This window comes from Corvus hawaiiensis, chromosome 10 (genome assembly GCF_020740725.1).
Source record: "Corvus hawaiiensis isolate bCorHaw1 chromosome 10, bCorHaw1.pri.cur, whole genome shotgun sequence".
NCBI lineage: Eukaryota > Metazoa > Chordata > Aves > Passeriformes > Corvidae > Corvus > Corvus hawaiiensis.
Window position 1 is genome coordinate 11329774 of NC_063222.1, and position 17868 is coordinate 11347641.

At 37.2% G+C, this 17868-nt stretch overlaps 1 protein-coding gene across 1 annotated transcript in view; it reads right to left on the bottom strand.

Annotated features, from left to right (window-relative positions):
- Positions 1-17868, bottom strand: part of CUL3 (cullin 3) — a 56497-nt gene that overhangs the window by 16696 nt on the left and 21933 nt on the right. The window contains exons 3-7 of the mRNA XM_048314360.1: positions 13072-13185; positions 6091-6251; positions 4690-4804; positions 3212-3440; positions 1430-1575 (exon numbers count right to left, since the gene is read on the bottom strand). Of these exons, the coding sequence (XP_048170317.1) occupies positions 1430-1575; positions 3212-3440; positions 4690-4804; positions 6091-6251; positions 13072-13185 (765 nt within the window). The remainder of the gene's footprint in view (positions 1-1429; positions 1576-3211; positions 3441-4689; positions 4805-6090; positions 6252-13071; positions 13186-17868) is intronic.

The window sequence follows — 17868 nt, forward strand, 5'->3', positions numbered from 1 at the left end:
TCTCTGCTTCCATCACCTCAGTGGAAGTGGTGGATAAACCTTTTTGGGGGTTTTTCAGTAACTGAATGTCAATCTCTGCCCTGGGACATCTTCATGAGATGCTGGGGTCCATACTGAGGGGCTGAGCTCTGCCAAAGCACATGGGTATGGCTGCAAGTCTTCCTCAGCCTCTTCGCCTTTGTGACAGGAAACCTTGATAACAGCGTTATAATTAAGTTTCTATATCTATCTTTCTCAGTTGAATTTTTTATTATACCTCTTTAGGCCCATGAGGAGTGAAAATTACTTCAAAGTAATCCAGGTACTTATTTTCCACATCATTTGCACCCCTCCCCGCCCCCCTTTTTTTTTTTCCTAAATCACACCACCACAAATGTAAGAGTCCTTAATCACCTAATAATTTTTTCAAGGGCATTCTCTCTTCCTTTTACCAGGCCTTGAAGAGGTGATTCTTGTTCAAGCCTGGTAAGAAGTTTTCTTCAGCATTGCCAGAAAATTAATAATCCAATCAAAAATGTTTTTATACTCAAATGGCTTCTTCAAATAGTAACCAGTTCTAGTGCAGTTACTGTTTTCAAACAGAACACCAGAGACTGACAGACATACAATATTACATGTTTCTCACTAAGAACAGACACAAGGACTTGAACCACACATTTTTAAAAACCTCAATGTTTAATGAATACACACCTTCACATTAAATACAAAACATCTTCCAGCTATAGAAACACAGCTTTAAGGTTCAATGAACTCTAAAGGCTTTATATGCAAATTTCAAACCATCTTCTCAGAGACAATGGAAGAGAAAAGATGACAAAAAGTTCTGAAGCATATTTTGTGATCTTTATAAATTAATGGTACACATCACTTAGTGAGAGAGAGAACAAGAAAGAACACTCACATCTTTAAACATGCAGACCTGTTCTGTTTCTCAGGCAGACAGAGAATGGAATGAGTAATTTGTTATGACTGATAAACACTCATCTCTCAGTCACAGTTAAGCTTGCCATGAAATATTGCCATGTGATTTTTGCCTCAATAAACACTGATAGCTAATGTTACATAAAATTAAACAAAGTGGACACTATAAAGCTATTTGCCAGCAGATGTACAACTCACTCTGGAGACACAGCATTTAGGGAAATCCAAGAAGTTCCCAGCAGTTAGATAATTAGGCTGAATATGTTGTTTATTAAAAGCAACTACTAAAAGCACAAAAACTTAAGTTGCTTGGAAAGCACATACTACGTAAGAGTTCTAAACATATCTGAAGGTTCAGGGAATGTACATTAAAAAAATGTTTAAATTTAGCTTATTAACAACAACCCCTTTTGAATCAATACTAAGCTATACCTTATAAATTGTGTAGGTGGTGAACTGCTAATACAGGGAATGTGGGGAAGAGAAGGACGTTAAATACTTTAACTACCTGAATGTAGTCAACTGGATTCTTTCCTTCTCCCTCTTCAGAAACCAGTGCTTTACCTTGCTCTCTCAGGTATGAGCTCATGCACTCACACATTGTCTTCAGACCATTTGGCACACGGCTGAACAACTTGTACATACAAGCAAGGTCTGCAAACAAGAATGAGACATTATGCAGGACACCTCTGTGTGTTACACTTCTGTAACTCATTCATCTCAGAGCTAAAGCTGATAGAAGTTCAGCCACTTGAGCCACAGAAAGCATCCTGTAACAGCTCAAGCATAAGATTCTTCTAATCTCATCTTTCCTTCAGCCCTGACAACATGCTGACTGCAGCAGCCTCAAAATGAAAAACAAAGACTGTATTCAATTATTCTAGGTTGTCTGTAGCAGGGAATCTGTCATTGCTGACCTCCAGGCAAGCAAAAGATGATGCTAATGCTAAAGGATAGTGAACCTATTAGAACTTCAGCAATATTATGTTTTCCAGTGGTATTTAAGAAGGTAGCTCCAAAGATTATCATTCCCAAAATCAAGCACTGTATCAAAAGTTTGGTGGCTTTTTTTTTCTTGTTTATTTTTGGGTTGGTTTTTTTTGTTTTTGTTCTTTTAACTAAGTTAAACCAAATAGGACAGGACTAATGAGAAGCTTGTTTTTGCATTAAAAGCAAAACCTGGTAAAAATTTGGAGTATAATGTATATTTGTCTTAAAGCCAGTCATATACTTTTACACTATGTTTCATCCACCTAAAATACTGAGAAGTGGCTTAGGCTAAACATTGCTTTCCAAAAGAACAATCCATTCTTGTACGTTTATGCAAAATCTCATCTTCACAAAGCAGCATTTACACTCTACTATTTACCTGAATCAAACCAAGGCCTATAAAAGTTAAACAAATTCCTGTATTTTATTAATAACCTTCAATATCCTTGCACCCTCAGCCTGAAGGTTATCTAAACTGGATATTAAAGAAAAAGCGATTAAGTATGGTAAAATCTCTTTCTCAACACAATAATTCTTTTTTTACAGCTAGGAAATGTGCTCACTTTGTGCTCTGAATATCACCTAGTAATTGTGAAGCTGCTTTAATGAACAAAGGCCATTAATCTACGCAGCAAGGCTGCTCCCCATTCTCATGGCTTTACTGTGAGCACTCATTTCTAAATATAGATACTACAATCACTCTCTTCGTTATGCTGCTTTAGAAACTTATGCTCTATTTCCATAATAGCTTTCATTCAGTCACTCTCTCCCACATTAACGTCTATCAGGGAAAAGCAAATGAAGCCAAGCCCTTCTGTTTCAACCACTTCCTTAGAAACGGCCAACTCCTTTCTGCAACAATGCTCCCCCCTCCCCAAGAATTGGTCCTGCAATACTTCTGTTTAAGTCTTTTACACAAGTATTTCTTAAATAACTGCCTGTGGGCCAAAAAATGTGATGCATTTTTACAAATACATATTAGAGGAATGGAAGTAATAAAATGGCTCATGGACAACTGGTGACAAAAACCACTACAACAGATTTGTGCTTTTCTCATGAGATACTTGGTTTACCAAAAAAGTACCTGTATCTGGTACTAAATAGAAACAAGTTAAGTGTATGGGCTCTGTTTTAAGAGCCATCTAATAGTCACTGAGTATTCTCAGATGTTTGCAAAACAGAGTCACTAAGTGTTTCCACAATTGCACAGGAACACAAATGTTAAGCTTGACTTATCCCATGTTTAAAAATAATAAACAGTATCAGAAGCATTTGTGTTTCACCAGTGATGCAGTCTTACCTTCTGTCTTCCCATTTTTCAGCATATGAACTAGCCCAGAGTTCTCCATTTCCACTATAGTTTTCATATGCTTGGAAATAAGCTCCCTCTCAACAACTTTCACAATGGGTTCTTCTGTTGATTTATCCAGACAATGCATCACCCGCTCTATTTCTTCATTAATTCTAGCTTCTACTTTCTTTATATATACAGAAGCACTGTTTTCAGCTAAAAATTTCTGACTTTCCATCTGTGATTAACAAAAATTAATACTTTAGACATTTTTGTAAAGGGTAAAAAGAAAACATGTCAGATCAGCATTTACAAGCAAGTTCAAATCAAACACAGCATGTCCAACACATCCAAGACTTACATACACACTTAACACAAAATAAAGGTTCTATTATGCTAAATGTGTTACATGCAATATAAACAAGGTATTTTTCATACTAAGGCAACCCAAGCCAAGCTGGTTTCTAGTTACTGACTAGGGTGTTAGCCACAGGTTCAAAGAAAACAAAGATGGGGAAAGGGAAGGATCAAAAATTCCTTCCAAACATCAGTTTATGGCTGTTCTCATTTTCTTTACTGACAATGCTGAGCACATTATTTCATGTCAAACTGTTTTTATTCATATTGGTCAGCAGAGTCTTTGGAGAAAAGATGTCTTATTTTTCAGGCAGAGCTAAGTAATAGAACTTAAAAGAAAGTAATTATTTTTCTTAATTTTATATAAGCACTTATGAAAAACAGAACACAATGACATTTAAATGGCTGTGCAACATATACTTCTGCTTTGCAAGGAAGTTTGGAGGATCAGAGCATATGACAGCTGATCCTGCGTAAGAACTGGGAGACTCACAAATTACCTTATCTAGGTATATTTTAACATGATTTTAAAATTTCTATCAATGTATAGAAGATCATGATTACACTCAACAAGCACCAACTGGCTTTCCTCCTCCAAGTATCTTACAAAACAAAAACCTCACAAAATATTTGCAATATATTATTTGGTGGCTGATCAACAATTGCAGAGCCACTTGGATATGCTTAATTCCTTGACTTGGTTTATTTTATTACAAAAAATAACTCACAAATGTAGGAACTATGAAGGAAACAAAGTTTCCTCAAAAGCAGTTTGACAGGCTTCCCAGCCTCAGTTTGAGCCTTTCATGCTACTGGCATTTCAAAAAGACTGGGGGCAAAGCAGAGGTAGACTAAGTTACATGAAATAGCCTAAAGCAGGCACAAGATTAGCATGATGATTACTTTATATGTTATTGGCACCCATGGCTCAAAACTACATTCAAATTACGCTAATTCTGTAAAATCTGTGTTACTTTTTCCTGCAAAATTAGTGACTATTTTTCTTATTTCATTTAATGGAGATGGACATACTCTTCAAAAAAGCAACAAGTATGTTAAGTACCACCAAATCTGACAATTCCAGACAGCAATAATAACATTCCAAATATGGTATTAGAATACTGCTGTACCTGAAAAAATTCTGCAGACATCTCCAAAAATGGAGCCTCAAAGTCTTCTTCATAGACTGACCTTCCTTCAAGACCTAGAATCATTAACATCTGGCAAGCATTTCTTATTGCGCCTCTGCCAAAAAGTAAGTTGTTAACAACTTGAGAAATCTACGTGCTTGTAAGACAGAGTACACAGCAGAATAACAACTCATAACACAATATTAGCTTTAATAAAAAGTAGTAATAGAAAGTCCATTCTAATCTGTTCAGTACATGACATTTTCAAGAACACTACAGCAGCAAAATTGTTTGGTTTTGTTCAAAACTAAATAGCTGACAATATTTATTAAGTATTTTAAATGCAATGACAAGGACACAGGTCTCAAGTTCTACTAAGTCATAAAATGATGAAGAATATATTATAACATACAAGAAATTAACCCAAAATACTACTTCAAAGAAAACTGCACACATAGGTCAGAATTGAGCAATTCAAAACAATTGCACACATGGAAGTTGCTATGCAAAGTTTGAAGCTTTTGGATGGTTGGCTGTTTTAAAAAAGCCAACCATACAAAAATCTAAAAAAAAATTTTAAAACCCCCAACTGAACACAAAATAAACACCACCAAAATTCAAATATATCAGCAAGTTAATGAAAACAAAATAACTGCATCTAGAAAAAGATTCCACTTTCTGGCAGCAGGGGACAATACACAGCTGTAGCTGGGGAGTACTTTTCCTAAATTGCATGTTAGGCAATCTTAGTCAGAGAACTGCAGCCAGGGTAGCAAGGAGTTTACATATCCCTACATGCAACAGCTGTTCTGAAACTGGAGAAGCACAGGAATACTTGCAAATCTGCAGCTCCTTCAGCTGCAGTATCTGCAGTGGGTGGTACAAAACTTCCACTTCTATTAAACCAACCAATGAAGCTGAGAAACAGACTTAAAACTTAGAGATGCAACTAAACTGCTGAAAAACAAACCGATCAAAACATGAGGAAGAGGAATTGGAATTAAAAGAGGAAACATCATAAATAAACGAAAAGGTACAAGAAAATTAAACAACCTCTAAGTACAGGGGAAATACAAGGTAGCAAGAGGCGGAAAATTGTCAAAACTCTGCTTTGTGATCAAAAGCTCTGGCACAGCGTGATAATGGAGACATTTGATGAAAGTTTTAATAAGAAACCGCAAGATAAATATTGAAAAAAATAGATTATCAAGATTCCCTGTTTACCATTATGCTGAAATATAATATACAAAGAAATACGTTACTCCAGAATACAGAGAAATTTTAGTTGTGATCACAAATGTGGTCTTAAGTAATGAATTATTTGTGTATGTTTCTGAGTCACTCTTTAAAAACTGACAGGTATTATTTACAACCAAAGACATTCACTTACAAACATCTTACCTGTCTACAACTTCTCCTTTCCTCTCTCTTGCAATCATATCCAGCAGAGTTTGCCTCAGGTGATCCCTGATGCAGCCATAACGTACAACTTGATCTCGAAAAATTATCAGGCCCAAGTTGTAGACATTCTCCACATTGTTTTGTTGCACATATACTCGGTCCTAGAACAAGGGCATAAACAGCAATAAAATTGGGAATTCACTGCATCTATGCTATTGAAAAGCACAAGAGATCAATTATTTCTCTGTTGTGGAACTATGACCAAATATATTTTTTCCCTGTCTTAACAGAAAGAAACTATGTATACCCTCAAAATTCAAAATCAGTCCCATTTTCCAAAACTTCATTTACACTGTAAGTTCTACTTGGCTTAGGAGCATAAGCCCAGCATTTATGACTAAAGCATGCCAGAACAGATCTACAGCCTTCCCACTTTTTAGTCTGGGTGCAGAGGAATCTCCAACTACTGACTAAATCCATAGCACTATCTGCAAGAGGTTTTACTTACCTACTCAAACCCTTCCATCCATCTCTTTCTGATCTTTAAGAAAAATCATTTAATTTCCCTCACCCTCAGTCTTCCTACCACTCCTTTTAGGCAAAAAAATAGTCAATATTCAGTGAAATTTCCTGAAATAGCATCATTAGATAAAGAGCAGCAAATATAGAGCTAAAACAAGAAGAGTTACGATCAAAATCTTTATGGATTAGTACTGCAAAATTGTACATAAGGACTTCTGTAGACATCCTTCCTTCCACCCTCCCCAAACTCACTTTCATTCAACTTGAGCAGTATTTCAAAACCTTATGTTTCATTATAATCTTGCCCATACACACTCCCCCCCCTCAAAAAAAAAAAAACAGAAGAGGAAGAGAAAAAAGTGTTTTTACGTTTCAATGTAAGTTTAAATTCTATCTCCCTATACAATCTCCGCCTATAGGAAGGATCAAGTTCCTCAACTACCCATTTTTTATCCACCTACCTTTAAAAACCAATGCTGATCCTCAGATCAGCATTTAAAGACTGCATAGCCCAAAATCCATCATACAGAATTGACTGAGAGTGCTAAGCAGACCCTGAGTCTCTTACTGCTACCCAAACAAATGCTCCAAAAATTTGTCTCTCCTTTCCTCTCTCCCAAATCAACTCCGAAAAAAGGAAGGCTATTAACAAAGTCACTAGCAGGCAGAAAATGCATGTATTTGATTAATAGCCACAACTAGGTCAGACCACTTACAACAATATTAAGAACAGAAAAACTGAGTTTTTACAACCCCTTTCTGAGATAAGCAATCATTATTTTTGTTAATTTCTGTCAGGGCATAATCCATTCCTCTAATATCATAGTTTGGGCAATTACTAAAAATACTGCTCTGCTACCATTTAAGCATCAGGACAATGACATCAGAAAAAGATGCAAGTTTTGTACCCACTCACAAATCTGGCTGGGATGAGGTTTTATAAAAATGTACATAGCTGTAACAAAACAATAATACTAAAAAAAAAATCAAATTCTATAAAGGATGATGGTCAATTTACTTAATTAAGTATAAAGATTAGCTTCTCCCCTGGTTGTATCACTATCTTAAGTGCTTTACCACATTCAGAATTAAGAGTAAAGCTACTCAAACACCCGGAAAATGAAACCATTAAAAGAAAAAATAATATGCTTCAGACGGTGGAAAAAGTATTTCAAAACTGTATGTTTACATAAATTCCACAATTTCAAAAAATAAGAAGGAACAGACAGCACACAATTTAGCAGCTGAATTCACATGGCAAAATTCTTCACATACTAACTATATGCCAGATTCCCACTTGGTGACCAGAGGAAAGCAAAACACTGGGTTCTGCAATTAATGAGTGATTTCCCACTCTCTGCCTTCAGACAGGCAGCACTTAATTTAAATGAAAAAACAAGACTGGAACAGGTCAGATATGCCTATTCTGTGGTTTCTGAAGCACGCTCAACTCTGTCTCAGAGCAAAACATTTACTAATTGGTCTCATGAAGTCAGTTCAGTGACTTGTGGTGGGCTAGGTCTTTGGAATAGGTTACTTTTGGTTTTCTGTTATTTAAAAACAGGGTTGTTTATTTTACTTCCTTATTTACACACTTGCATCAAGAACAGATGTAAATGTGATTCTCAAGTAAGACAAACTTAGAATACATTTTCAAAGAAATGAAAAAGCAAATTAAAAAGTAGCGTCTAATACTATATAACTTGAAGAAAAAAGAATAGAATTATTATTTCAAAAAAATATTCAGCCCTCTGAAGCACAGGCAGCAGGGTATCTAAAAGGATTAAAGCCACAGCCATGACTCATCTACATAGCTTCTGTTGTGGCAGTGCTAAACAGTGCCATTGTGAAATAGTAACTCCTCTCAGTTTATCAGCAGCCTCTGTAGTAAGCCAGACCTCTCTACAATACCCAAACCAGAGCAGCAACATTAACACTTCTAATCCTGCTGATTTGCTCATCCTTGGTAACAGATCACATTTGCGGGAAGCTCTCCCAATCTAAAAAAAGAATCACAGAAAGCCCCATTTGGGAACAGGTTTGACTGACAAGGCTACACACTACTGAACAGAAATCACTTCCCACGGAGAGAAGCAGTGGGTGCGTAAAGGTAAGAGTAACTTTCAGGAGACAAGGATGGAGCTTCAGACAGCAATTATCATAAATTACAATCCTGCTTACACTGCAAAATAATTCTGATCTGAAGTCACTTACTGTAAGGTACCAATAGCCACATTTTACCCATCTCTGCATGGATGCACTGCCTAGAAGATGCAGCAGCCTTCAGTATACCCTTGAGTATATAGTAAGTGTCTTTGATCCTAGTTCTGGAAATAAAAATAATACTTCTCCCTATTACCTTGTGTGTAAGCCATGGACAATGAGAGTCATCTCATTAAAACTCACATATCCAACCTGTCAGTGCTGGCCTAAAAAAAAAGACACCAGCTTTGCGCACAGCACAGATGAGAAGGGAATGCTCTGCCCTCTGAAAAATCCACAGCTGTATTTGCAGGAGCAATTGTTCACTTCTGACAGTGTGTAACTGGCACTACTCATACGCCTGTAATGCAGCCAGGGGTGTGACTGCTGAGCTCGCATAGCTGAAATTGCTTTAAATTTAACAAGCATAAGCAGCAAAGAAGAGACACCACAGAATCCAGTTTAACCCAGTTTCCATTAGATATTCTAAGAATACACACACTCACACTGCTTGAAGAAAAGCCCAAACAACTCCACCTTCATTGCTCCCATTCCATAGAGCAGCTGAACAAACCCTATTATAGGTATATTTACCTACACTGCTGCTGTGAGGCTGAATTGCAGATATGTCCAAATGTACTTCACTACTTCAACACATCTTAGTACCTCACTTGACTTAGGAAAGACGCTACTTAGCACATGACTTTACTGCTTCGGTGCCTCACTGCTTGTTGCAGACAGTGCCAGAATTTACAGAGTGTATTACATCTACTTTGGCACCAATTACTGCAGCCTAAACATGTGAAAAGGACGATAGCTCATGCTATATCCTACAAAATCCAGTGGAACTATGTAAACTTGAAATTCAGTCAGGGAAACTGGAATGTCTCAAAATAATCAAGACGAATCTTTATTGTGCAAAAGGTTGCAAAACCTCACACTGCACCTGCAACAGAACTGAAACCAACAGACTTTTACCAGAGAGTAATCACAAGAGACAAGGCAATACACAATTTTAAAAACATAAGGCAAACTTGAGAGTGTCTTGTGGAAGAGGTTCTGCATGAACCATAAAATCCTGCCATAACCTCAAACAGCAAGTATTCTAGTCATTAAGCATCATAATGCACAAACCCCACTGTACAAAACAAATGCCTTTCTAAAAAAGATGCATTTGAATTGATTTTTATTTTAAAAGTGGCAAAATTAAACAGGAAAGAAATAAAGGTGGTTTGGAAAGGTGTTTGTTTTGACTTAAATCATACAGGAGCCAATGGGTGAAACAAAGCTGGAAAACAAGCGTGGTAGTAAAACAGATACGGTTTAGTTTAAGATGTAAAATCACTAGGCTGAAGCAGGAATTCAACAGAGTAAGACCAGAATTCAAGAGGATGTTAAATGTTTTACTTTCACTGATGTCACAGTGTGGCCTGTTGGGCAATAGGTGCATTTCCTGAAACTGGTGGGTAATTGAGATGGCCTACAAAATAAGAGAAGGATTGGGTCATGCTTTACTTACAAACAAACGATAATTGCATATACTTCTCCTGGTAGAACACAAGCATATCAATTTACAATGCCTGGTGACCGAGGTTATATAGTGTTTGGTGCTTTTTTTAGGTAAAATATTTTTAATGTCAGTTATATTAGATTTGCTTGAATAAAAATGTATAAATTACTTCTGACATAAGCATATCATTATAAACGTATAGGTCATTCAGACTCAACATCAGAAAATAAGAACAAATCATTCCTTATTTTATAAAGTTCTTGAAAATTGTTTCTTTGAAAAGCAGCCAGGTCTGACCTTTCACAGGTGCTTTATAATTTTGTGATACTGGCAGCTTTTCCAAACCTTTTGAATGAACACATATTCAAGACTGAAGTTTCTTATTCTTAGTCTCTTTTGAATGAAGAGAATTATGTTTAACTCAAGAGAACATCCTAGTGACAAAGGTGGAACTGCAAATCTCTGAAAATAGTCCTCTTTTAAACCACTGCTTATACTTGAATTTGCAATCAAAGCATGTATTATTGACAATTTGTCTTAAGTACTTCCAAGTCAAAGAAAAGGAGGGAGTCTGCCCATTTGTATTAGGTCTTCACACTAGATAGTTCTACCTAATAAAGATTAAAATTGTAACTATAAACCCCATATTCCATTACAGAAGTTTAACAAACAAACATCAGTGCCCCTAAGTTTAAGTAAGCATTTTGAAAGAAAATTTTGTTCTATTTTTACTATTATACTATAAATATATTTTATTGTGGATGGGTTTTTTTTTTCTGTTTCTGTGGGTCTTATTTTGGTGCAAGGAAAAAAAAAATCTGTGGGAGGCAAACAATTAGTCAAGCAGAGGCCTCAGCTGAACACCCACTTGAAATAATTAGGAACTGTCAAACAGCACACAGAAGGCTATGTAGTCCTGAGATCCCCAAGCTTGTTTATTATTCTGCTCTGAATCTAAAAGATAACCAATGAAGTTCAATTTACACTTGTAGGAATTTTGCAGGTTTCCATCTCCTGAAATTTTGGTGAAACAGAAAAGGCTTGTTGGATGTTCGAACAGCACTTGCAAGCTTCAAAACAAAGTCAAGGCATTGCTCTTCTGTGCACAAAAAATACTTACGAAATGGCTCTCCTGTCCCTCCAGGAGTGGTAACTGAAGCAGGCAACCCTTCCTCAAAGAAAAAATATTTTGGCCTTTAATATACTGGTCAACCCACTAGAACAAGGAAAGCTTATAAGCCAGTTTTCTCTGCCACTGTTTGAAGGATCAGAAATGTATTGATTTTAAGGGCAGCAGATAACATTGCATTATCCATTACTTTGGACCATCCAGCACCTCCTGTGCTGAACTATAATATTTGGCTAAAATACAACAGCCACTCCCCTAAAAGCTCTGGATTCCATCTTCTAACCTTCCTGAAAATTCACCACTACCTTTGGTAGATTAATCTAATGATTACCTATTCTTGAATATGCCTAGATGCACATAGCAGCAATTGATTTGTATTTGTCCTTCACAAACAGATCAAGGAGTCCAGGATCTCTCACAGCAAAGACAGTACATCTTCAAAATAATCTGTCCATCTGCCTTTTGGCATGATAAGACACACAAATCATTCAGTGTCACTGAAGGCATTTTATCCAGCACTCTATTTTTTGATATGTGGTCTTTTACCTACTGAAATAAAACAAACCAACTCCCCCAACATGAAGGCCAGTAAATCCATTAAAAAAATTATGTTTGTGATTCTGTAATTACTCCAAATTATTTAACTTGTACTAGCTTATTGACCAAAGAGGACTTCACACTGAATACAAACGTGGTCAATGTCACAGCATGAGATCTTTAACAGCAGTAAGGCAAGATCTTAACTCCAGTTGTTCAGCAAATAGAGTACAATTCCAGTCAATCTGCTTTTTGGACCAAAAAAGTCCATTATTGTCTGTCCTTCACTGTCAAGTACTGAATCAATTATTATATTCAGGATGATATTTTGGAGGGAAAAAAATTTACACAAAGAACACAGCATCTCAACACTTCCTATTGAAGTCAAAACCTTTGTCTAGAAGCTAAGCAAAAATATTCTTCTGCATCCTAGAACACCCCCAGCATTATGGGAATTTTAATACATACAAATTATCTAAAGCATAACAATCCAGACAAAAATGTCAGGCCCTCTCTCTTAAAAAAAAAAAGCCTTTTCCATTGGCTACAGGTAAGAAATTGTGAGCATGCAGCCAAAGATCACATTCTATGTACACTGCTTAATCTTCTGCACAAGTTCTTCATGAACAGCAAAGGATCCAACCAGAAATCAACATTCAAGGACACACACTGTACCCAAGTTATCCTCTTCATCCTAAAGCTTAAAGAACAACTACACTTGAAGTTTCAGGAGGCTTTACTTTCCACAGCAAGAAAACACCACGAGCTGAACAAACACCTAAAATCTGCCAGAATGGGTCTGACTAGCTTATTTTGTAAGAACTGCAAAGTTCAACTATTTTTTAGATCAATTTTTCAAGTGATAATGAGATAACCTAAAAGATGAATCCAATTACAATTTTTCGAATGCCTGCAGCAGTCTTGCATGCACACAAAAAATTCTAAACAAGGGACAGAGAGCAGTCTTTGGAAAAAGACTGGTAAGCATGCCTTGGTTTTCACCCCTCTAGTTTATTTGCTTGGATTTGTCAAAGAGTAAATTTACTACACTGTTAAATGTGTGAAATAGCAGAATACCCACCATATACATCAGAATGTCTCTAATCATCACCATTGCTGTTTGATGATCATTCCACGCTTGGTTTAGTGTTTGTAGAAAGTTGTTATTCAAGGAGTTTAACACATCTTCTCGCACCTGAAGGAAAAAAAAAGATGCATTGACATAAACTCAAGTCAGCTTCTCCTGCAGCATTTAAATCTTAAACTTAGCTTCAGCACAAAAATTCTTGCTCCTCTGTGGATGTGAATTGTGCGAAAAAGTTCTTGCTTTTCCTGGGTGCTGACTATCCCTACCTCTTATTTCCCTTCTGTGGAAAAATAAGTAAGAAAAATTATGCTAAAAACAAGAGAAACAAAATAAACACGGGTTTTAAATTTCAAAGGAATTCCTGAAATCTCACACGTTAAAAATAGTCTTTGACAACTCCTCAAAGCTTTTATTTCCTGTGTTGTAGTGTTTCAATTGCTGGTAATTTTACTATCACAAGTAATTTCAGAACATTGGGTAGCAGCAGTAAATGCTACAAACAGGAACAAGTACAGGTGGAAAATGGGCCATAATGACATTTAGAGAGACAAGCTGAGATAGCATAAAGATAGAGAAACAACAATTCTGAAAGGAACCAATTGCTTTGTGAAGACCAGACTCTTACATTAATACCACCAACAAGAATTCATAGAAAAAAGAAAGTCATCTTTGTTTTTTATGAATCTATTTTCAATTTGCAAGTTGATCTGTCTCCTCAACTTCAGACTTCATGCCTCTCTGCCACTACTCCCCCTACTAATAAAAAAACCCATCCAGTTTCATATTTTGATTTTACACAGTAGGCATACACTGCAGTGCTCAAACTTGAAACTAATAACAAAGAATGTAAAAAAGTTGTATCAGAGTTAACAAAATGTGGGAATTGACTTTAGACATAACATGCAAAATATATTCTGCCCGCTGTTGTAACCAAACAGAATATTCACATTTATAGATTTGCACGGATACTTGGCTGATAGTGTAAATTTCAGTACAGAGGATCATACAAGGAAACAAAACACACATGCCAAGCAGCCACAAGCTGCACCAACATCTCATGCAACCACCTCTTCAACCACAGGCCTCATTCTGTCACTTCAGTTTTATGAAGTTATTAGGCCAAACCAGGGTAACAATTCTGTCTGCTACACTACTAGATACACTCACAAACTCAGATGAGCAAACTAGAGACAGAGCATGGCACATCATCCAACACAATGGGCTCAAGAAGCTCTGGAAACTTATCCCAGTAATATTCACCTTGTTACTGCATCCAGGCAACAAAAGTATGCCTAGGTTGTTCAAAGCTTTCTTACATCTTCAAACACCTACTCTGCAGACCTGAGCAAGGCCTCTCTTCCTTGCTTTTGGAAAACAAAATATGCAGTCATAAGCGCTGCTTAGCTGCCTCATTCTTTCTGATCACGATCATCATTTACCCTCTTGTCTCCCAAATGTGTGCTCTGTTGTCACCCAATCTCCGTAGTTTTTAGCCAAAACAAATATGCATTAAAAACTTCAGCAGACATACTTGTGAAGAATATGCAGAATCTCCCAGAACAAGAGAAACAAACATGACATGGTTGCTTTCACTTCTTTCGTCAGTTTGGAAAAACATTGGAAACATTATTTGGTAGCTCATCCACACTGATAAAATTTACCAAAGCATGATTAGATCATAAGCACAAATAACCAAGGGTAGTTATTGATCAATTTTATGATACCCTTTATTTTAACAATGCAGAGGCAGTGTGCTTTATAATTGCACACATCCCACATCCATCACACTAATCCTGCTGGGCTAGCCAGTGCCAAATCACACACCAACTGGTAACAAAAGGAGTGGATACTTGCCACGAGGTAGCAGTGACAACCTGCTTCCAAGCAGACACCAGCATGCTCTGCAATAGTGGCACTTCTGCTCCATATGGTATGCCACGTGGATTTCTGGAAATGGGCTTGAAATTCAGGAATGGGTGCTGTACAACAGAACTACCGTCAGAGTTTCCCTGTGAAGCTTCTCAATGACATTCTTCTAGGTTTATTTTAAACTGCAGAGAGGTTTGGAAAGCCATTCCTTCAGCTGCTACAAAAGGCAACCAAACTATTGCCAAGCAAATTATTGCTTACAACAACTTTCTAGTTAACAAGTGTTCAACACACTCCTTGTATGGGCCATTAATTCAGCAATACTACAGGGAAACTGCTATAATGCACAAAACATCTTAGCCGTGCAAAGGTGCAGAGTCACACCACCTTGGTAGAATAAATGATCTGAAGTAAAAAAATGTGTATGCCCACACTCTTTGAACAAGAGAAGAGACACAGCTGCTACACTGCCAAAGCCTTAGAAAATTTCAGTCTCAAAGATTTTTATCAGCAGAATATTACTTTCAATAAGCTGAGCTGGTAATGATTTCTGTGACAATATTTGCAGTTACAAAGTAAATTGAAGGGAAAGCCAGCTTAAATAGGACTGTCCATTTACAGATTCACTTGAAAATAAATTAGCAACTTCATAATATATGTAAGGTCTTCTTACAGTTGGAGTAAGGATGAAATCTTGCGTATAACTTCAGGCTCAACTGTATTTTATACTGGATACAGCTCTTCAGGAAATACAGAACCCTCCCCCCAAATAAGAGTAGCTTGTTGGCATAAGCTTTCAATACCTTTAAATAACTCTTTATTAAGTGTACATAAAGAAGACTTATGGTCTACTATTTCTTTCTTACAGTGCCTGGCCTGATGCAGCAGCACAAATAGTTCAGTTATGTAATTTCTACTACTGTAAAGACAGCTAGAACCTCCTGAGGGGAGCAGCAGTACAGAACAGCACTTTCTGAACTAAGGCCTCAAGCTCTCAGAACTTTTACCATCATTTCTTTTAGAAAAATCCAAGTAGTCTAAAAGATAATATTCTAAAACCTCAGGAGTCCCAAGTAGGTTAATGGATTGACTACCAGATGTCTGTTCATCCCTGCTGCTGCTATCCTACTGCTGAAAGGAAAAAACAAATACTGAAGAATACTGAGGATTCTGCACTGTAACGTACTTTTGAGCAATTCCCTCGCATCCTTTTGCCCTCCATATAATAGCAGACTTGCTCAAGATCATCTGAAAATATCATTAAGAGAATATAAAGGCAGATAACACTTCATACATTGTCAGTCAGGCTCACAGTACACTCTAATGCTCAGTAGATAATTTGCCTCCTACACAACTTCTCATGTCATTCCTCCCTATTTCATTGATGTTATGGAAATATTTCAAACTCCCTGATGGAGATGACTCTCATCTCTTCCTTTTCTCTGCAACAGTAAGAGCAAATTTTAAAGCTTGCAAAGAATCCCAGACATAACTTTTTAAGTCCCAGAGTAGACACACTTCTTTCAGCCTATACCTGCACAAGCACCCCACAGCATTCCTTCTGCACTGAACACTGCCACCATGACCAGCTCTGTGCCCTCCTGACCAAATGTGTTCTCACATGCCTGCCTGTACTGTTATTCTGAAATTGCAGGTACTGGACAGACCCCTGAGGGACTGATGGCCATCGGGACTCGGAGCCATTGACCACAGCCAACGGGTGCAACCACCCAACCAATTTCTTATCCATTTAACTCCACTCATTGAATCTATCTCTTTCCAATTTAGACAAAAGAAGGTTTTGGGGGGCCATGTCAAAAGCTTTACGGACATCTAGAGAAATTACATCTGTAATTCACTTATGTGGTCACTCTTCATAGAAGGCCACTGTGCTGGCCAGGCAAGACTTGCCCTTAGTGAAAGACTTGCCCAAATCACCTCCCTGTCATCCATGTACCTTAGCATAGCTCCTAGGATCTGTTCCATGATCCTCCCAGACACAAAGGTGAGGCTGACAGGCTGTAGCTTCCAGGTTCCTCCTCTCTACAGTTTTGAAAGACGGGTACAATGTTTCCCTTTTTCCAGTCACCTGGAGCTTCACCTGACTGCCATGACTTCTCAAATATCATGGAGTGGCTTGTCAGCTACATCAGCCAATTCCCCTCAGGACTCTGGGCTGCACCTCATTGGACCCCACTGATTTACGCATAAAAGGAACATTAAAAATATTATCCTGTAAACTTTTTAACTTCAGCTTCTTTTTTTACTGTAACACAAATGATGTTGCTTATCATCCAATGGTTTAGAGAGGTGTAAACTAAGCTCTGTGTGTTTTAAAAACACTTAACAACATTTGTGTGAAGTAATAAGACTAGGCTTGAGAAGTGTGAAGGAAGACCATCCACATCAAACTACAAGATTGTCAACGGGCAAGAAAGGGAGAAATCTGTGAAGTACCAAATGCACAGGAATTAAATACTTGAATTAAGATGAAAAGTTTCAATACTTTCAAAATTCAGCAGTATTTTTAAATAGCTCTACATGTACTATACTTAAAAATAATGATGTCAGTACACAGGTAAGGACAAGTTTTAGCATGTTCTTACCCCACAGTAAAAACAGGATAGTTCAAGACAGCTGACTTCTCTCAGTGATGCAGAATACCTGGCTCACTAGTGCCGTCATCACACAGCCAGAACCTGGTGATTTGGAACTACAAACCATTGGGGTCTGCAAGTCTAAAACCAAGCATACTTGATAGTACCTCACTTGCATCATCTTGTCTTGATCATATTTGCACCTATTATTTTATTTACAATTAAACAAGCTGTAAAGACAGTGCACTGTATAATGTTTTCTTGTTGAGAAGTTAAGTATTTCTCATTAGCGTTTGGTTATTAATTAAAACGCTGAATAAGCACA